This window comes from Buteo buteo, chromosome 26, assembly GCF_964188355.1.
Source record: "Buteo buteo chromosome 26, bButBut1.hap1.1, whole genome shotgun sequence".
Lineage (NCBI taxonomy): Eukaryota > Metazoa > Chordata > Aves > Accipitriformes > Accipitridae > Buteo > Buteo buteo.
In genome coordinates, this window is record NC_134196.1 from 3774663 (window position 1) to 3793568 (window position 18906).

Below are 18906 nucleotides of genomic sequence, written 5' to 3' on the forward strand. Positions count from 1 at the left end.
AGGACTTTGAAGACCTAAATGGATCACAGCATTCAAGTGTTAGAGCAGAATTTCCATCTAGCCCTGTTTGTCATGGCTTTATTACATTAATCAGTTCATCATGTTAATCAGAATATGTTGGTTTTACTTATTTCTATTGGATCCTGTGCTCTGCACTAATAGTTGTCTGAAATACCTTCTTGTTCTCTTTTTTTTTTTAGCGAACTTCGGATTTAATACCTTACTATGCTTTTAGTAACTTATTTAAATTATTTCAACCCACTATATATTTTCAAAACTTCTAACAATTCCAACAGGGACTAAAGCCCAAGTCTTTCCTTCCCCGTTTTGAGTTTTTTAATATTTTCATTTTTTTAACTAGGTCTGGGCACTACCCCTTATGCTAATATAACAGCTTAGAGATAAGTTTAAAAACAATCGGAGTGCTGTTTTTCATATAATTGTTACAGCACTTCACGTCGATGGTTTAGGTGACACTGTTGTGAATACTGCCATCTATAGATTGTTTTTTGAAGTGAATTTGGGAAGAACTGCTTTTCCTGGAGATGATCGGTTAGCATAAATTAAATCTGTTGACATAGAGGCAGCCCCGTATCAAGGTGTAACAAAAAAAAAAGTGCTGTTTTAGAGGAGGAAATCCCAAATTATAGGTCATGGCAAAAGGCTTGGGTTTAATAATGGCACTTAGGATGGGAGTGGAGAGCCTATCAGTCGATTTATTTCTGTTCTAAGTTTTGATCGGTATAAGCTTTCAAGCAGATGAAGTTACATACTTTACTAGGAGATTCATCTTTTCATGCTGGCAGCTCTAATATAAATTAAGGCATGAGCATACTTTGTTAGGTTTTCTTGGTTCAAGGTATCCTGAGTTCTTCCATTCAACTTCAGCCTATGTATGTCTAAGGAGTTTAAATAAAAGTGATAGAAAAATTTACTCCTAGATGACCGAGGCTCAAAAATCAGTTTAAATTTTCTATGAACGTTGTGCCACTCAGCTTTTAATAAACACAATAACATACTGGCATTTTTGCAACCAAAATAGTGTTAACTTCCTTGTGTGTGAAGAACTTACAGGCTTTCTTGTGGTAAGGCCCCATGAGCCATTTGTTCTCTTCTTGCTACTCCTCTGAACGAGTGAGAACTTCTGCTAGAAAACTCACTGAAAAGAATTTTTCTAGACTTCAGATTAGAAATTTACCCGGTTCCTTTCATTCACTCCCAGAATCTAATTAGGCTTCTGCTACAGCATTACCCGAATGAACGGGGATTCTCTTGGGCAAGGCTCTGGTAGGGGGTATCTGGTGTTCACAGGTTCTGGGTCAAGCTGTCGGATCACAATGCAATCTCCCATTCTTTGTGTTAGAAATGTTTTATGCTACTAGTTTTGGGGTAACATTTTGTCATAAAAGCCAATATATTGTATATAGTGATTCGGCAGTTGGAATTCATGCTGCCAGCTAATCCTGGTTTCTTGCTGTCAGAGCTAGGAAGAAAAAATAGTGGCTGGTGTGGCTTTCGCTAGCGTTGTCCTGCTCTGCTGGGGCTATGTCTCCCACATAGAGACTCCTGCCGATGGGTCTCAAGTTAAAATTCCCTGCAATAATTCACCCCAGGTAAGTGCACTTCATAGTCGTCCCTTTGTCGGAGAACACTATTGTGGGTAGCATGGGCTATCAGTGTTGTTTTGCCTCTAAAAACAAAGGTATTTCAGTTTCCGTGTGGACATGGTAATTGCTAAATGCTATTTTGGCCATCTTAAGAGGTATTTCTCCATGTCTATTCTGCCATGCATCTGCCTGCAAAAGAGGCGTGGTATAGCAGCACCAGTCCCGGTAGTGGCAGGTATGGCCCAATATTTGTGCTATGTGTTCTAGCAACATCTTCCAGAGCATAAGTGAGCGGGTAACAGAGGGAAACTCGTTAATCTTCTCCTCCCCTGGGATACGAAACTACATTTGCTAACTTCAGCTTGGACGGAGCAAAGCAGGCTTGCTTCCTACACTGTCTGCTCTCATCCTGCTCTAGATGGAGATGTATGGGTATAATCCAGTCTCCCTGCAATCCTAGCAGCCGTGACCCACCCGTGACGGGGTGACTGTCTTCCAGCCCTCTCCCTCACGGAGGTTTTCATTAGTGTCATCTACTGCCAGGTGACAACTCCGTTAACTTTTGTTAAACCCTGAAGTTTTTAGAACAGTTGCATTCCAGCTTATTCTGATTGATTTATCTATTCTTGCTACATAATCTAGCTCCTAGATTTTCATTTCTATATTCCTGACGTGATCCTTAGAAAAAAATTTCTGTGGTAATGGGGGGGGTGGTTTGCCTTTCCACAAAAAGGGTGTGCTCCCTGGGTTTGGTTTGATTGGCTGGGGGCAGCTGGATCCATTGATCTCGCTTATTTACAAAGGTGGGGATTTTGGGGGTGGCTTTTTGCCTCTCTCTGATTGCAACACTGGACTCCTGCTTTTCAGGCTGTCGTGCGGTAAATGTAAGGCTGCTGCACGCTGCAGCCCTTCTTGGTCAAGGGACAACTTTGGAGAGAAAGCATGCCGAGATACACGGTGCACGTCCGAGGAGAATGGCTGGCAGTGCCGTGCCTAAACTCCACAAACACAATTGGGTGGCTAGGAAAGGAAGCTGTGAGACGGTACATGAAGAACAAACCTGACAACGGGGGATTTGCCTCGGTGGAAGAAGTAAAATTTTACATTCGAAGGTGCAAGGGACTTGGCTTGCTGGATCTTGATGATACAGTGGAGGATGCTCTAGAGGACAATGAATTTGTTGAAGTTGGTAAGCAAAACCTTAAGTAACGCATTGCAGAGTGACCACATTGGCATCTGAGTCAGCAAACTGTCCTTTAGTTTATCTAAAATTGTGACTGAGAGAGCCTCTACGATTTTTATGGAAAAATATCAAAATGCACCATGTTTTTAAGTATAGAACTATAGGTATAGAAGCTACAGGATTCTATATACATCATTTGTATATGATATCATATATGCTATATGATTGTATGGGATATGGAGCATATGTCCGAGGGTTGGGCAGCTCTTTTGCCTTTAGAGTACCTTAAATAAACTACATAGTCCCTTGTTATTTTCCTAGAAGCATACAAATATATTTGGGGCTGATAACTGCAAATTGGAATTCTTACTGGTGTGTATTGCAATGAATAACAAGTTCATTTATAAGAAGAATACAATTTAATCCTGTTCATGTTTATTTGCACATTTCTTCTAGTTATAGAGGGAGATATAATGTCCCCAGATTTCATACCATCTCAGCCAGAAGGAGTTCATTTGTATCCTTTTTTGAGCATTATGTGAACTTTTTTTATAATTCCCTAGATTTCCCTGGATTTTTAGTGTTCCTTCATTCTTAAAACACATTGCCAGCTGTAATCGAATGGTCACTGCCTGTGAAATCCTGTCTGCCCTTCATTTTCCTTTACAGAACTTTCAGATACAGCAAATACCGAGAACCAGAACAGGTATGAATCGCCAATGATTTTGCAACTTGGTAACAAATCCTGCTATTCACCAGCCGGTGCTGGGAGTTCAGCCACTGCAGCATTCAAGAGAGCAGGGGCTGTTAGATTGGCTGGGTCTAGGAATCTAAATTATAATGTGTTTATTATGTTTTTGTTAATGAGTTCCTATCTTACAAATGAGTGTGAGTGAGCTTCCTGTCATTGCTGAGTTTGGACTCTATTTTTTTCTTTTATTCTGATTATTAAGCAACTTTATATGTATCCAAAACTAAAAGGTGCTTCTTTGGTGTAGTATATTTTTTTAGATGGCAACAGCTTAACGACAGAGGACTTGGTCAATTTAGGAAAGGGGCTCTACAAGATAAAGGTAAAGATCCTGAACAAGTGCAGCTAAAAATTACTTGTTTGTCTTTCTACAATTAAACTTAAATAATGATAGATAAACTTATATTTAAACTGTTTTAGCTCACACCTGAAGCTGAAGCTAGAGTCAAACAATCACGAGAAGTGATTGAAAGGATTGTAAAGGAACAGACAGGTAAATATATTTACCTCTAATTATTAAGTGTTTAGAAAACTTCATCAGGTTCCCTCCTTAACCAGCAGTGTACGTTTCTTGCAGTTGTTTATGGAATCACCACGGGGTTTGGGAAGTTTGCCAGGACTGTCATCCCAAACAATAAGCTGAGGTAAGTGGTGTGTGCGGCTTTCTCCATCCTTTCTTTTCAGGAAAGGGAGACGAGGGAGCAGTTTGACCCTGTACGTGTATACTCTGTGGTTAGGTGAGAGGGCTGCTTCAGTATTTCCCTTTGCTTTGTGCAAAGTAAAACCTGACAAGACTTACTTGGGTTTTTACATATTATTTTTTTTCCACAGGGAGCTTCAAGTGAACTTGGTTCGTTCGCATTCTGCAGGTAGTAAGAAATTGCTTGGTGTTTTTCCCTTTGCTGCTGCTGTTGGTAGTGGGTTAGTAACCAAGAGGGTTACTGTTTCAGGTGTGGGGAAACCTTTGAGCCCAGAGAGATCTCGCATGCTGTTGGCGCTGAGGATCAATGTCCTAGCAAAAGGATACAGTGGAATATCCCTAGAAACGCTCCAGCAAGTTATTGAAGCATTTAATGGTAAAAAGATATTTCAAGAAAATCCCCCTTTCCCCCTTTTTTTTTTTTCTTCTTTTAACTCTTTCATTAAAGGGTGTAGCTCAATGGATCAAGCTATGGATGTTGGTCTTTTGACTTGGTAGTTGTTAGAGACCAGAACCAAAGCTTGGCTGTGACCAGTCCTGTAGAAGGTCACGGCTAGAGACCGTTCCTCTGTTGAAGAACATGGGATGTGAGCCGAAGTGACACAAAAGGCTGAGAGAAAGGGATGCAACAGGCAGAAGTTTGGGAAATGAACCTCTAAGAGGTCAAGTAATTCAAGACTAAGCTTGACTGAGAGCATGACTCTGACTCTGGGCGAGCTCTTCTACAAAGGCTCAAGTCTCTAACTTTTGTCCTGTCTCATATGCCACCATTTTTTGGAACGCCAGGATTTTTGGGTGGGGCTGTTACCACGTAGAAAACTGTACGTGTTGGTGTTTGTCAAACAGACCCCTTTGAGCAGCACCTAGTTTTGTGTTTGGTTTTTTTCTCTGTGCAGTGTTGTTCTCTGTTGCTCCCTCCTCCTCCTCCTCCCACAGTGGGTGAAGGAGCTGCAATTCAGTGTTTAACTCTGCAAAAGAAAAGAAACAGACTGTTCCCTTCCCTGCTTTTTCCACATTTCCGTGGGCTCCGTTTCTTCATTTCTACATGTTCAGTGTTCGGAAGGCTGGGGTAGGGGGAAGAGGGCTCAAAGATGGCTTGTAGGAGTTACCCGATGTTTAGTGGAGTGAGGAATGAAGAGGTAGCTTTGTCCGCACCAGGTGGTCATCCTGTGATGAAGAGTTGAGAAATGATGTTTTACCTGCCTGGCTGCAGATGCAATCACTCTGGGCTGTGGTCCCCCCACTCCAAAACCAAATGCAGAACCAAATGCAGAAGAGAATTGGTTTCTTTACAAACTGCAGCTAGCCTTCGAGCAGGGGCAAATCCCAGTCTGCGATGAGAGTAGTCCTGTTGGTGCCATTGACCATGATTGCAAGTTGTTACCACACCATAACCACACTGATGTGCTGGCTTCTCTGTTTTCCAAGGAGTGTATTGAGGGGAGGCTCTAACAGGAGTTGTTTTTGTTTTCTTTCTAGCATCCTGCCTTCCTTATATCCCTGAGAAAGGGACAGTTGGAGCCAGTGGAGACTTGGCCCCCCTCTCTCATCTTGCTCTGGGATTAATTGGAGAGGGAAAGATGTGGTCCCCAAAGAGTGGCTGGGCCGATGCTAAATATGTAAGACTTGTGCAGCTGATTGCTTTTTTCCTGCTTGCTGGCTCATTTGCCAAATTGGCTGTCACTTTGAGAGAGAGAGAGAGCTTTTGCTCAGATTAGGAACAGGTAAAAACCTTTGGATTTTTTGTACCAGTTTGAACTGGGACTAGGTTGCCTCTACCTTGAGGAAGGTGGGTCCATGAGAATGGAATAGCTGACTCACCTGTCACTGGAGCAGATAGAATATATAGCATGTTGTTAAGTCCTTAAAGAAATACCATGCCATAGTATAGCAATACAAGACACTGCAGTGACATCAGTTAGGACCTGGAGAGAGGGACAGGATGTGATATCAGCTTTGAAAGAACTGTTTCTACATCTTCAGCTCCGTAAGCATCAACACTGTTCCAACAAACCCAAGATTACCTCTCAAATTCAAAACTTCAGATGCTGAGAGTGACTGGAGATTTACTGGAGGCAGAAACATCAGTAAAATTTCTACTGATTTTATAATGGCTTTAAGTGAATACACAGGTTTAGACATTTCATTTTTGATAGATTAACTAGGGTTACAGGGAACCTTTATAGCATCTTCCTTTACAAGACAGAAGCTTTACAATGGAATTAATTTTTAACTAACTGTTATTCTGTCAATAACACATCAGCAGATTGATCTAGTGTTGAGTATCTCCAAGTCTGGCGCCTCTGGAGTCTTTCATGGTAGTTTCTTTTGCTACACCTATCACTTCTGTCCATGAATATTTGAACACCAAATTTATTCATGGATTGATAGCTGTACCATCACTGTAGGCTGGAGAAATACTGAGAACTACACAGGGAGAGGAGTAGGGAAGAAGCAGGCCAGGGTGTTGTGGACCTTCAGGACCAGAAGTTACCGTTGTACACTCTGAGATGTGTTACCTCTTCAGTTGGAAAGGTTGAGAGGACTCTAATCAGAATCAAAGTTACACCTTTCCCCCATTTCCCACGAGAGCGATTGCCCTATGGAATAGACATGTATAGAGTAAACTGAGTAGGACTCTTCCTGTCATTGGAGATTTTCTGTAGAAAGGGTTAGGGAATCATTTTATGAAGAAGGAATAGTTTATGCAAGCCAAACCTGCTATGAGGCAGAGCACAGGCCGAACTACATTCCCAAGATGTTTCCAGCCTTCTCTCCTATTACTCTCTCCCATCAGCTAATACATGGTAGATGTTAATGGGCTGTGACAGTATCTCACTTCAGCATTCCTACTACCTTCTTTTACTGGCACTGGGAAATGAGGTGCTAGCCTGGAAGCCCCAAAATGCTGTCTTTTATTTAGCCCAGCAGAAAAAAAATATTTTAAATGTTTGTGATAAAAAGCTGTTTTTTCTCCCTTCACTTAAGGAATTTGTTAATATTTTTATTTATGGAAACGTTCATGATTTAAAAATTTTGGTGGCTGAATTACTAAAAACATTTTTCATTAATTACCTTGTCATTAACCTCTTACACAGGTCCTGGAAGCCCATGGTCTGAGACCAATTACCTTGAAACCAAAAGAGGTAATAAAGTATAATGATGCCAGCTGATGAAAAACAATCATAGTCAATCACTAGTTGCTTTATACTTAATAATTTCAGCCTGAAACGAATTAACAGTCATTTTAAACCAAGCTTCAGAATGATATTAATGAAGTATTATCAGGAGTGGGATCCACCTCTCCTAGTGTCACCCTGCTTGACTTGAGATGTCAGACCCAAGCTTGATGTGTAGATTGGCCCTGTGGCCGGTGGAAAGAGATGGGCATCTTCAGAAAACACACTACATCATCCTGAAGCAGCTGTCTAAGAAGCCCTCTCAAGGTACCTATCTGCCCTTTGACCATAACAGGAGCTCAGATGACTGACTTGAGCCAGCTATCCGACTCCGAGATCATTAAAACTAGGTGAGATGAATCTCACTCCAAGTATTAAATTTTATGTGGGAACACAACAGATTGGAGGGCTGTGGAGCTCTCTGGTAAGGGGCCTCAGTAGCTGCAAAACAGCACCAGGAGCAAGAAGCCAAACCCAGTGTCTCCTAAAGGCAAATGGAAGGCTCCCATGGGTCTCATGTTTATTTAGAACAAACCTGAAGCTAGTTCTAACTGAACTCAACAAATCTTTTAAAGCAGTAATAACTTCTAAGGCTGTTTTAATTCTCCACTTCCTTATTATGATTGGTTTTCGCACCCCCTCGTGCTCATAACTTCTTTGGTTTAACTAATAACTTAAGAAATGAATAAAAATAGCATTCCATTTCCCAAGAACTGGAAAAGAATACAGATTTCCTGTACTTTTCTTGCTTAAGCTTGAAATAACATGAAATAAACCTCTTGCTTGGAACTACTGGAGCTGACTTAGTAGGGTCATGACCATTGACAATTTATGTAGCAAAGATGCCCAGTCCAGCTGTGCATTTTATGATTTCAGGATGATCCAGGAAGCTGAGCAAAGGTCTTTTAACTCATTCATATGAGAAGGAGAATTATCACAGAGATGGGGAATTACCACAGTCTGTGGAATAGCTGCAATGAATTTGCTTGACATCTGCTCTCTCTTTGAAGGGTCTGGCTCTCATCAATGGGACACAAATGATCACCTCGCTGGGATGCGAAGCAGTTGAAAGAGCTGGTGCTATTGCTAGACAAGCTGACATAATAGCTGCCCTTACACTTGAAGTCTTGAAGGGTACAACAAGGGCCTTCGACACTGGTGGGTACTGGGCCTTTCCTGTCTGTTTGCCTAAGAGCCGTTGACAAGAGAAACAAAACCTAACAGTCTAACTTGTTTTACTAGATATCCACGCAGTTCGCCCACACCAAGGGCAGGCTGAAGTAGCATTTCGATTCAGGTCCCTTCTAGATTCTGACCATCATCCATCAGAAATAGCAGGTGAACAATCTTAACCTTCACCCTTTCAGGTTACACAGGTCTAGCTGGATCTTTTGGCAGTAGCCCATACGCTTTTGTGTGACAAATATTTGGTTTTTTCCTCCCTTCTCCCTTCTAGAGAGCCATAGATTCTGTGACCGAGTTCAGGACGCATACACGATGCGCTGCTGCCCTCAGGTAAAAACTGACTTTTATTTCCTTTCATAGCACTAGATAAATGATGGTGAAGTTCCCCCACCAGAAATACTGTCAACTGTGCATTGTCTGACTCCATTAGAGGAAGTTGTTTTATTTTGCTTCTCCCTCACTTCAAAGTTAGTATGAATTAATCCTATGCACGCACCCATTAGGCAGCATCTAGCAAAGCTGTGTTCAGATCTGAAAGCGGCCGAGTGTCGGAAGCAGGGAAAGGTGCTGGTTTCTACTCTTGCAGGCTTTTTAGGGCATTTATTCTGCATTGATGCTAAGACCATGAACTGGGGAAAGGTGTTTCTGGAAGCAGTCAGAGTGATAGGTTGTTCCTCAACCTATAGTATCTCTAACATACTGGAAGAACTCAACCCTGTCAGTTTTAACGTGAGCAAAGCTATTAAATCAGTGGAATTAATGAAAGTTAATTAATGAGAGTTTTTGTTGTCTATAGGGGCTTTGTAAGGTTACGTCTCTCCTAATAACACTTTGGCCTCTGAAAAAGTATCTTATCTTCCATTTAGGGTAAACCAACCCAAACAAGTAAAAACCATCATATTTGGATTACCCTTTTAGCAATACTGTCAAAATAATAGTAAATAGAGTCTTTCAGATGTCTAGGATGGGTAGTGTCCCATAGTGATGCTCCTGATTTTAAAAGCAAATACAAGACCATCTTCATGTGTGGATGTAGAGACTGGGATGATGGGAAAGAGGGTGCCTGCAGCTTGGTTAGCAACCTGAAGATGAACTAAGTGTAGATACTAAGCTCAGGTGCTAATGTCTTTTGTTCTAGGTCCACGGAGTTGTAAATGATACAATTGCTTTTGTGAAGGACATCATGACGACTGAAATCAATAGTGCCACGGACAACCCTGTATCTTTTTGATGACTTTATTTCTATGTAAAATGTTGCTTGGCCTTTTTTATCGTTTTCTTCTATACAGTTATTTGCGTAGGAGGCAAAAAAGTCATAACTGGCTTCAGTCAATAACTACCATTGGTTGCAACAGCAACCTCTCTTCCTTTCTCCGCATCGGCACTGGTGCGTGCAAGTGTGTGTTGGGGCAAGGAAACCACATGTGTATGCAGTTTAGTGCATGTTAAATGTTTCCTAGATGAGAATCTATATACTTATATTGAATATGTGGATAGATGGGACCTGGCAACCAAATGGACATAGACGGATGGTGACTTGTATGACACATCTGTTGGTGCAGCATGAGTGAAACCTGCACTATAGAGCAAGATTTGCACTCAGTCAGGGAAGGCAGCCAAAACACGTGTGGCCAGTAAACCTCCTCATGGCTCAGCCTGGTAAACTCTGGGCACAGTTCCTGCACTGGTGCTGAGCAAGCCTGGATTCCCCTCAGCAGTATAATGATGCTATACATGACATCGCATCCATAGCTGATAAAGAGTTACAGCTTGTAACCTGTCTAAAATTGTTTCTGCCATGGAGAGAATCTACCAAGGAACTGAGAAACTACGCTAGGATCCGAACACATGTGTTTCTTTGCACCCCTCCCTGCCCCTGATCAAAGACCTCATTTTATATAGCCTATTTGAAAAAATGGGAGAACTGAGATTGGGTCTTCATTTTCTGAAAAGTGAACATGCGGATGTAATATAATGTGCTTCCAAATAAAAGCCTATTAGCACAAACATTCCTTCAGTTAAGATATTCTGATTAGTAACAGATATCTGACACGTATTTCACTCATGTTTGCTCCCTAACTTCTCCTTAAAGATGGTGTTTGCTGAAAGAGCAGAGACCATTTCTGGAGGAAATTTTCATGGTGAATATCCTGCAAAGGTAATTAATCATTTGGAGAAAGAAAAAAAACCTTGTAGTTTGTTTTGTTTGTTTCTGTCATCTGGTTTAATGAGATCTTCTTTTTTAGGCTCTAGACTATTTGGCAATTGGGGTGCACGAACTCGCTGCAATAAGTGAAAGAAGAATTGAGAGGCTCTGCAACCCCTCGCTCAGCGAACTGCCTGCATTTTTAGTCACGGAAGGAGGTCTGAACTCTGGCTTCATGATTGCACACTGTACAGCAGCTGCCCTGGGTGAGTGCTTGAGCAATATCATCAAGAGAGCAAGCTAGAAAGACCAATTTATATCAAGGCAGTTGTAATTTGGTAGTAGATACAAAGGGATCTCACTCTTGTTTTCCATCTCTTCTCCATGTGCTTTGTGCTGTCTGGGTGCAAAGTTTGAGTGTTGAGCACAGCTGCAGTTATTTCAGCTCGGCATTCTTTATTCTGCACTGATCCATGGGCATGTTTAGCATTCTGAGCATGCAAACCCTCAGGTGGACTTTGGTGGGAATGCTTGCCTGTTTGCATCTTTATGGGATTGGCAGGGAGTGCTCTGATTTAGAGTCACCAACACAAGAGCTCTGGTTGAAATCAGTGACAGCTCTGTACCCGGGAGCCTGTAAATCAGCTCAGACAGGGCTGTAATTAACAGCAAACACTGCAGGCAACAAGCATACATCTGTCTGAGCCACTCTGCTGAACCTAGAACCTCTGCTTGAATAGTTATGGTCTGTAAGCAAGGGGTACCTCTATTCCTTACTTCTCACTAGCACGGGCACACCTCTTGTCTCAAAGCTGAGCCTGATACCCTTAGTACTCGGTGTCTCCATTTGATGGCCAGGTCTATACATCAATATCAGACTCCACAGTCCTCAGGAAACTGGTGTTCCTGGGGCTGGTTATTGGAGGAGCACACTGAAAATAAGCATTATACATTTTTCCTCTAGTACTCATGACTAAGGCAACAAGAAGCCTGCTGGCCCCTGGGATATTACAGTTCATAGGTTCAGGAAAGCATGAGCCAATATAAAGATAAACATGCTATGAGTAGAGAGTAAATTATAAGAGATGCAAACAGACAAAGGAACAGACGATGTCGGGTAAATGCGTAGATAAACATCCTGCAGAAAAAAAAAAAGTCAATGAACTAAATTGATGTAATAAAGGAACCTTGCCTAGAGGCCGTTTTGGGAATTGGGGCTGGAAAAGGAGCTGAAGTGTTTGTCCTCATGTTTGAAGGCTGGAAACTTTTCATTTTGGCTGGGCAGAGTTTAGGATGCCTCCAGGCCTTAGCTGTCGCTTGGCTTCAGGTTTTGCAGCTCAGTTCCGCAATCTGGAGCGAGAGATTCTAGGGTGTTCATGGTCTCTACTGCAGGGAATGAAAATGACAGCCCTGCCTCCTAACTCATTGCTGCACTGACAGCAGGAATCCATGGGTTAAAACCATCTTCCCCTGGTCACAATAGCCAGGAATTTATCTAAAAGTGAAGTTTGAGCTCTCTTTATTGTTGTTGTTTTTAAACAAGATATTACTAATGTTTTTAAAGTTGCTCTGCCAGTTTCAAAGGTGTTGTTCACTCCTAGGGTTAATAGATAAAGCTGCAAAAAATTTGCAGATGTTTTGCAATGCCCCTGGATGTGTCTCTGCCTTCCTCTCTGGTAGCACTGTGCCTGCCAGACCCAACTGTTTGCAGTAGCCACATGCAGCCTCTCTGGGACCTGCTGTTGCCTGCCTGAATGTGCCAGCTGGGCTCTGGCCCTGGACTGTGTCACTCCAGCCTATTTGCAATTGGTGTCACCACCTCTCTGTTGCTCTTGTTGCTTTTCTGAAGCCCCTAATTTGGTGAGGACGTTATGCAGTGTCCTGCGGGGCTTTAGAAAGAGAAGGTCTGTGTGCAGCCAGAGCACTGTGAATGCAGGCTTGGTTTCTTCTCTTCTAAAGAGCAATTCGCAACCTCAAATTGTCATCAGATGGTGCCTACAACCCTTCCGGCAGCCAAATTCCTCTCGCTTTTGGGTGCAGCTTGAGAGACTTCCTCCAGGCCTCGCGCCCAGCTTTCAAAGCCAGAGTGCTCCCACCCTCAGGGGTGTGTGTGCCCAGAGCAGGGACATGGGCAGCCTTGTAGCGAGGCAAGGAGGGTGGGAGAGGGTTTGTGCCATGCTCCCGCAGCATCATGGAGCAAGTTCTGCAAGTGCCTCAGCTCCGATGAGAAGAGACAAGATGCTGATCTCTAGCTCTCTTCTTGAAACCAGGGTAGGGGCAGTATCTGTGACTGAAAACAGAGGGAACCAATGCTTTTTACAAAGAGTTGTCTTGAAGTAACGGGCAAGACCAGGCTTGTATTTCAGTTATGTTGTCCACTCTTTTTCTTCAGTTTCCATTGGGCCTTTGAGCCAGAGCAATTCAACCCCAGAGATGAGGGAGGAGTGAGCAGTCTTTCTATATTTGGTTAATATTTGCATCTAAAGACTGATATTGGTTACTGTTTTCAGAGGCAATGGTAGTTTTCAAGGTGTTTATTACAAATTCCTCAGTCCAGCTAAAACATCGAAGCGTCCTCAAAAGAGGAGCAGTAGTTAGACCTGAGGTGGTGGACGGGCTCTTTGCTCCAGGTTAGCCATTACTTCTGCTGTCTCGTGCCCATTCTGTCCTACATTCATTGCGCTGGATTTTTGCAGTTTCTGAGAACAAAGCCTTGTGCCACCCCTCTTCTGTGGATTCTCTCTCAACCAGTGCTGCTACGGAGGATCACGTGTCCATGGGAGGATGGGCTGCAAGAAAAGCTTTGAGAGTTATTGAACATGTGGAACAAGGTAAAATTAAAATGCTGATTTCCAGACAGACCTTATGTATGCAACTAGGTGAAGACATTAGTGCCATTCTTTTTAGATCTTTTTTAAGAAAATAGGAGCTAATGCATCTGAAAGAACTATCTAAAAAATACTGTATTAAATGCATACTTTTACAAGCATTTGGATCTTTCTACCAGAAATGAGGTAAATCTAGCACTAAGTGTTTCTTGTGAAAAGCTACTCAGGACACTCAGCAAAACTTTCCTCTCTTGCTTACGAGGACAGATTGCTCTCTTGCTTTTTATTTATTTATTTATTTGGCAGATGGTGTGCTTAGATACAGATGTCAGCTGTTAGCAGGAGAGCAGAGCAATACACAGCACACAAATACTGAACTCACTTGCCCACTTAAGTTTATACATATGAGTGCTCTGAAGACTTATTTCTCTGGACATAAAAAAATGTATTTCTATAGAACTAAGTTTGAGAAACCATGTGTTTCAACAGCGTGCTGAGAAACAGCGTGTCCTAGACCCAGTTGTTTCACTCAGTTCCTTGTGTGAATTGGCTTGTGAAAATGAGGAACTAATGCCAATAATGATCAGGTGTGAGGTGGGCAGATACAGTGCAGACTTCCCCAGACAGAATATTCTCCTCCAGAGCTCTGTAATTTTACTGGTGCTTTCACATGGGCTCTTGCATCCTTCATAGGCAGAACTTTCTTTTATAGTTCAGGCCCCTTTCTTCTCAGTCCTAAAGAGGTTTTCTGATTTATGAGGGCCATTAATTTGAGTATTCCAGATACCCTGGAAGGGATTCCTATGGATTTAAGACTGTGGTGACCAGGAGTTCCTGGCACACTGAAAGGCCTGTATGGCAGAGCACCCAAAATCTGCTTGCTAAAATGCTGGATACTAGCCCCAGTACCATCCATAAAACGATCAACCCTGCTGCTGGGCTGTCTCTCTGGGGTGTGTGAATCCACTGGTCTTTTCACGTTGCCTGAAACAATATCGTATAAGCCAGAACAAAGGCCGGGTATGGCTTTATATGGGAAACCTCGCCTGGAGCTGTACCTGCTGAAAATCTCTTTTGCTGTTCTGATTTCCTAGTTCTGGCTATTGAGCTGCTCGCGGCCTGCCAAGGCATTGAATTCCTACGCCCTCTGAGAACGACAACGCCATTGGAGAAGGTCTACGACCTTGTGCGCTCCGTTGTGAGGTAACATCAGATAAATGCCTCCCCCAGAGGTTACCCATCTGGAGGCTGGCGGTGGTGGTTAATGTTTGGCCAATGTTCGCAACGTGTTTCGCTACAGGCCTTGGATGAAGGATCGCTTCATGGCCCCAGACATCGAAGCAGCTCACAGGCTGCTCGTGGAGCAGAAGGTGAGCGTTGACTTTTCGGCACAGGCAGTAGGACCGTCCTGAGGAGCACGCTGCAGCTCTGCTTTGGAAATAGCCCTCCACGTGTTCACTGGATGGCCTCGCTGAAAGCACTCCTCTGCCTGGGGCGAACCCACCAGATTTTCTGAGATTTGGTTTTCCTTAGTTTTAGCGGGATGGATTTAGAAATCAGTTCTTAAACTTGCCCTGTGCACTAAGTAGCTTACGTTATTAAATCTGGCAGGATCCAGACATAGGTCCAGCTTTGAATCATTTGAGGGCAGGGTCCTATAACCCCACAGATGTCCAGAGAAATCGGCAGTCTCTCCAGATGGTGATCCTCATTCCTGGGGCGGTGAGCGTTCCCTGGCCTTGAGGCCCTTGGGCATGGTCTGGAAACAATAAGGGGATGTGGATGAGGGAATAGCAGTGGTGAAATATGCTAACCTGGGCCAAGCGTTTTGTACAGCTATGGGATCTATCTGTTTTATTTGTTTGTAAAACATAAGTAACAGAAGAACTGAGGAGAGTGAGCAAATGGGAGAAGAAAAAATCCCCCCTCCCCCTTTTTTTTTTGCCTTGCAGCTCTGACAGGAGGAAAGACAAAGGAGACTGTAGAACATTTTCCTTTTCTGCCTTAAACCCCAACCACCATCCCTTCCCTTCTTCTTTGACCGTGCCAGAAGCCGTTTTGCTTCCCCGTCCCCTTCATGACCAAGTGGTTTTGTAGCAAGTGGCAGCGATCCTCTCCCAACTATTGCACACAGAGTATTAACCTGGTAACAAGACAAGATGCAATGTTTTCTCCTTGAATCCTTTCACCTTGTCCCCCTGGAGCTGTATCTTTTCCTGTCCCCTGTCAACTCCATCCACATGCTTTTCCCTAAACCTTACTCTGGCTGCCTCTCTGGCTCCGCCGATTGCGTACAGCGTATCTATGTAGGTCTGTAATTCTCACCTCCATCCCAGTAACTCTTCTACAGAGTTTCCTGAACTGGTGCATTGATGTCTTAACTGACCTTTTGTTTTGCCTCTCACCCTGCTGTTTCACTTTCTTGTTTCACAGGTGTGGGAAGTTGCTAAACCTTACATTGAAAAGTACAGGAGGGAACACATCCCTGAATCGAGACCCATTTCACCAACAGCTTTCTCCCTGGGATCGCTGGAAATGAATACGGGTGTTAGTCATGACCACGGGCATCAGGATGAACTTTAAGAGTTGCAGTCCTCTGGCAGAGAGCAGATCCTTTCCAGGACCTTGCCTGGGGGTGGCTGTTCTACTCGAAGTCAATGTGGTTTCTCCAGGTTACCCGAAGGACCTGACTGTCTAGCTCAGGAGCACATACAGATAGCAGAGAAATATTTCCTCATGTGTGAAAGACAGCTTTGTCATGATAGTGTGGTTTTGACTCAATTACCTGAGCTTCTGAACACAAAACATTCAGACTCCTGCTGAAACCAGTAGATGTTTTATACAGGGCCTCCTGGATTTCTTTTTTCAGCTCTTCACTTGTTTCCTCTTCATCTGTGCCAATGATACCAAACAGCCTAGGTTTGACATTCTCATTTGGGGTTTTTTTGTTTTTTTTTTTCTTTGGGTAACTGCTGTGGTCCCCTTCATTCTGCCACAAGCAAAATTATCTTTACACTTAATTCTTCTCTCTTTTGCAGATCATATGTGAGGTACAGGTTCTTGTAGAACAAAAGCATCTTTGGAGCAGATGCTTCACAAATCAGAAAAGCTGTGTGCATAAAAATGTGCTATGGCGATCATTGCTCCAGAACAAATATATTGTATTCTGGTGATGGACTACACTTAATGCAGCTTTCCAAGAGCTATGGGCTCACACCTGCAATAAATAAACTGAGGCTTCACGTGTGGCTGTAGCAATCTATTTTCCTGTCATGTGTGATGATGAAAATGTAAAGCAAAAGCTTAATTTGGAAATAAGGAGGACAGGTGGAACAGGGGCCAGGAAAGGGGGAGAAGGAGGAGGAACCAGTTCTGAAGCAGTAACACCAAGATCTACACTCCCATGGCTCATCGGGTATCTGCCTGTCCCCGCAGAGGGGCTTGTGTTGCAGCCTGTTCGGTGTTACAACACTGACCTCTGGCACAGGCTTTGCAAAGGAAGAGTCAGGACTTGTCACTGCACCATGATGTGAAGTCTGACATGTTAAGGCTGGTTAACAACCACCAGCCTTGGCACCACCGGCCTGACAGCCACGGCTGTGGGGGGGTTCAGCGTGGGCTGGAACTCGTCCTGGGCTATTAGCTGTGCTGCAAGGGGCAGTCAAAGTGCTAGTGTGGGGCTACACTTGAGTGTCTGAGACCTGCCGTGTCAAATGTGCCCTGAGGAGAGGACTAGCAGGGAGACACCCAACCTGGCCAGAAGACCTGACAACTAGGGTACCCACCCATGGTGGGTGAGCTCCTAGTTCAGCTCCTTTTTGCAGTATCTCCAGCCTCTGTCTCTCCCTCATGCGCCAAGTCTGTCCCTACTCTTTCAGCTTGAGGCTTTCTCTAGCAGGGGTGTCTCGATCTCACCTTGAAGCTGTTCCATTTTGTGTAAAATCAGGTTTTTAATTAAAATCGAGTGTGAGAATGAATAGCCAGGCTTCTAGCCTGTAGGGCCAAGCATTTGCCTTCAGCCTTATGTTATGGCTAAACAATACAGTTCCTTCAGCAGCAGAGCGGGCAGAAGTTTCTGCTGCGCTGTTACCTACGTCCTGCTCTCGGCCACTGCAGGAGCCAGCACAGTGAACGTCATCCCTGAAATGAGCCACGTCAAAAACAAGCTAACAAAAAATCTTCCTGCCTTCCCTGCACGGCCGTGGCGGTAACAGCCCTGCAAACTGTGCAACAGCAGGACCATGTAGCTGTCTGTCAGGAACCACTTAAGCCAGCTGCACGGCTGAGGTATAACCACATCCTCTAACTGCAAACTTGCCACTAATTACAGCCCTGGGCCATGCTCCCAAATGGCTACTGGATTTGGCTGAGCTGGTCGGGCAAGCACGTGGTTTGAGGTTCCCGTCAGAGCTTGTGTGTGACAGCAGAATCCCCCCCCTCACAGCAGTAGTTTCAGGCCATGAATGCCTATTCCTGTCCAGCATGAGAATATTTGAGGTTTTTCTTATGCAATTTTGGGCTCACAAATGCCTTAGGCACTTCAGAGAGGAGCTGCTAAGCATTGCTTCCCGCTCACCTCCGCTTTTGGCTGCCTGGGAGCAAGGGACCACCAGCTCACGCTGCAGCACCGTGGCCTCAGCTTTGCACCACACGTCTGTGAAGCCAAGAGGTGCCACGCTGGCCGCACGCTGCGTCTCAGAAATGCCTGCGCTTGTACCCTGACAGCTTTCCCCAACTGTCTGCATAAATGCTATTATGAAGGTTGTCTTGGGCAGAATGGACTGTGCAATCGCATACTTCAGATGTTCTTCCAAGCTCTATAAAAACAAACATCCACGCTTACATCTGGTGCAACATCTGTTTGCAGGAAAACGCGTCTAGTGGCAGGAATGCCATTAAATTGTTTTAAAAACTGATTTAGTTGGTTAGCCTGGCTCAAATAAAGCATGAACAAAGATACTCCATGGGATGGCTTACGTATTTTGGATGTTAACAACAGATGTGCCCAAGGCTCAGGGAAATCAGAAGGCCATAATAAAGCTCATACATGTTTGTGATAGCTTTCAAATACCTGTTAATCAGGATGAGACTGTTGTCCTTCCTCAGGAGTCTGGTTCACTAAAGCACTCTGCTCTGTACCACAGGTCATGTTACCTGCTTATATCAATAATTATTTTTGATGCTAAGTTCTTCATGCTTGTCAGGTGTATTTTTATGAGTTCACCTTCTGAAAGTGAAGCCTTTTTGTTTCTGCAGCCATTTGGAAAGTTGAAGAAAAGCCTCAGTCAGTGTGTATTCAGAGACCCTCCCTACCCCAGACCCTCTGC

General features: G+C 43.7%; 1 protein-coding gene across 2 annotated transcripts; it reads left to right on the forward strand.

Annotated features, from left to right (window-relative positions):
• Nucleotides 1-1529: 1529 nt before the first annotated feature.
• Nucleotides 1530-16833, forward strand: HAL (histidine ammonia-lyase). 2 transcript variants are annotated; one of them, XM_075057734.1, is made up of 21 exons: nt 1530-1613; nt 2475-2796; nt 3247-3307; nt 3469-3496; nt 3789-3863; nt 3962-4034; nt 4119-4185; nt 4373-4410; nt 4492-4617; nt 5721-5860; nt 7340-7387; nt 8431-8578; nt 8663-8758; nt 8877-8935; nt 9744-9824; nt 10698-10763; nt 10852-11017; nt 13448-13582; nt 14674-14782; nt 14880-14949; nt 16013-16833. In XM_075057734.1, the coding sequence occupies exons 2-21, from the start codon at nt 2550-2552 to the stop codon at nt 16160-16162; spliced, it is 1983 nt and encodes a 660-aa protein (XP_074913835.1). In that variant the 5' UTR covers nt 1530-1613; nt 2475-2549; the 3' UTR covers nt 16163-16833. The 2 variants fall into 2 exon arrangements, with proteins under 2 accessions (XP_074913835.1, XP_074913836.1); XM_075057735.1 differs by lacking the exon at nt 1530-1613 and having other exon boundaries at nt 2472-2796.
• Nucleotides 16834-18906: the final 2073 nt, after the last annotated feature.

Bases quoted from the DNA above. Each gene is read 5' to 3' on its own strand.
- HAL (XM_075057734.1), top strand. From the start codon at position 2,550: ATGCCGAGATACACGGTGCACGTCCGAGGAGAATGGCTGGCAGTGCCG. The intron at 3,864-3,961 runs GTAAAGATCCTG...AAACTGTTTTAG, and splicing joins AGGGGCTCTACAAGATAAAG to CTCACACCTGAAGCTGAAGC. The intron at 11,018-13,447 runs GTGAGTGCTTGA...GGATTTTTGCAG, and splicing joins CTGTACAGCAGCTGCCCTGG to TTTCTGAGAACAAAGCCTTG.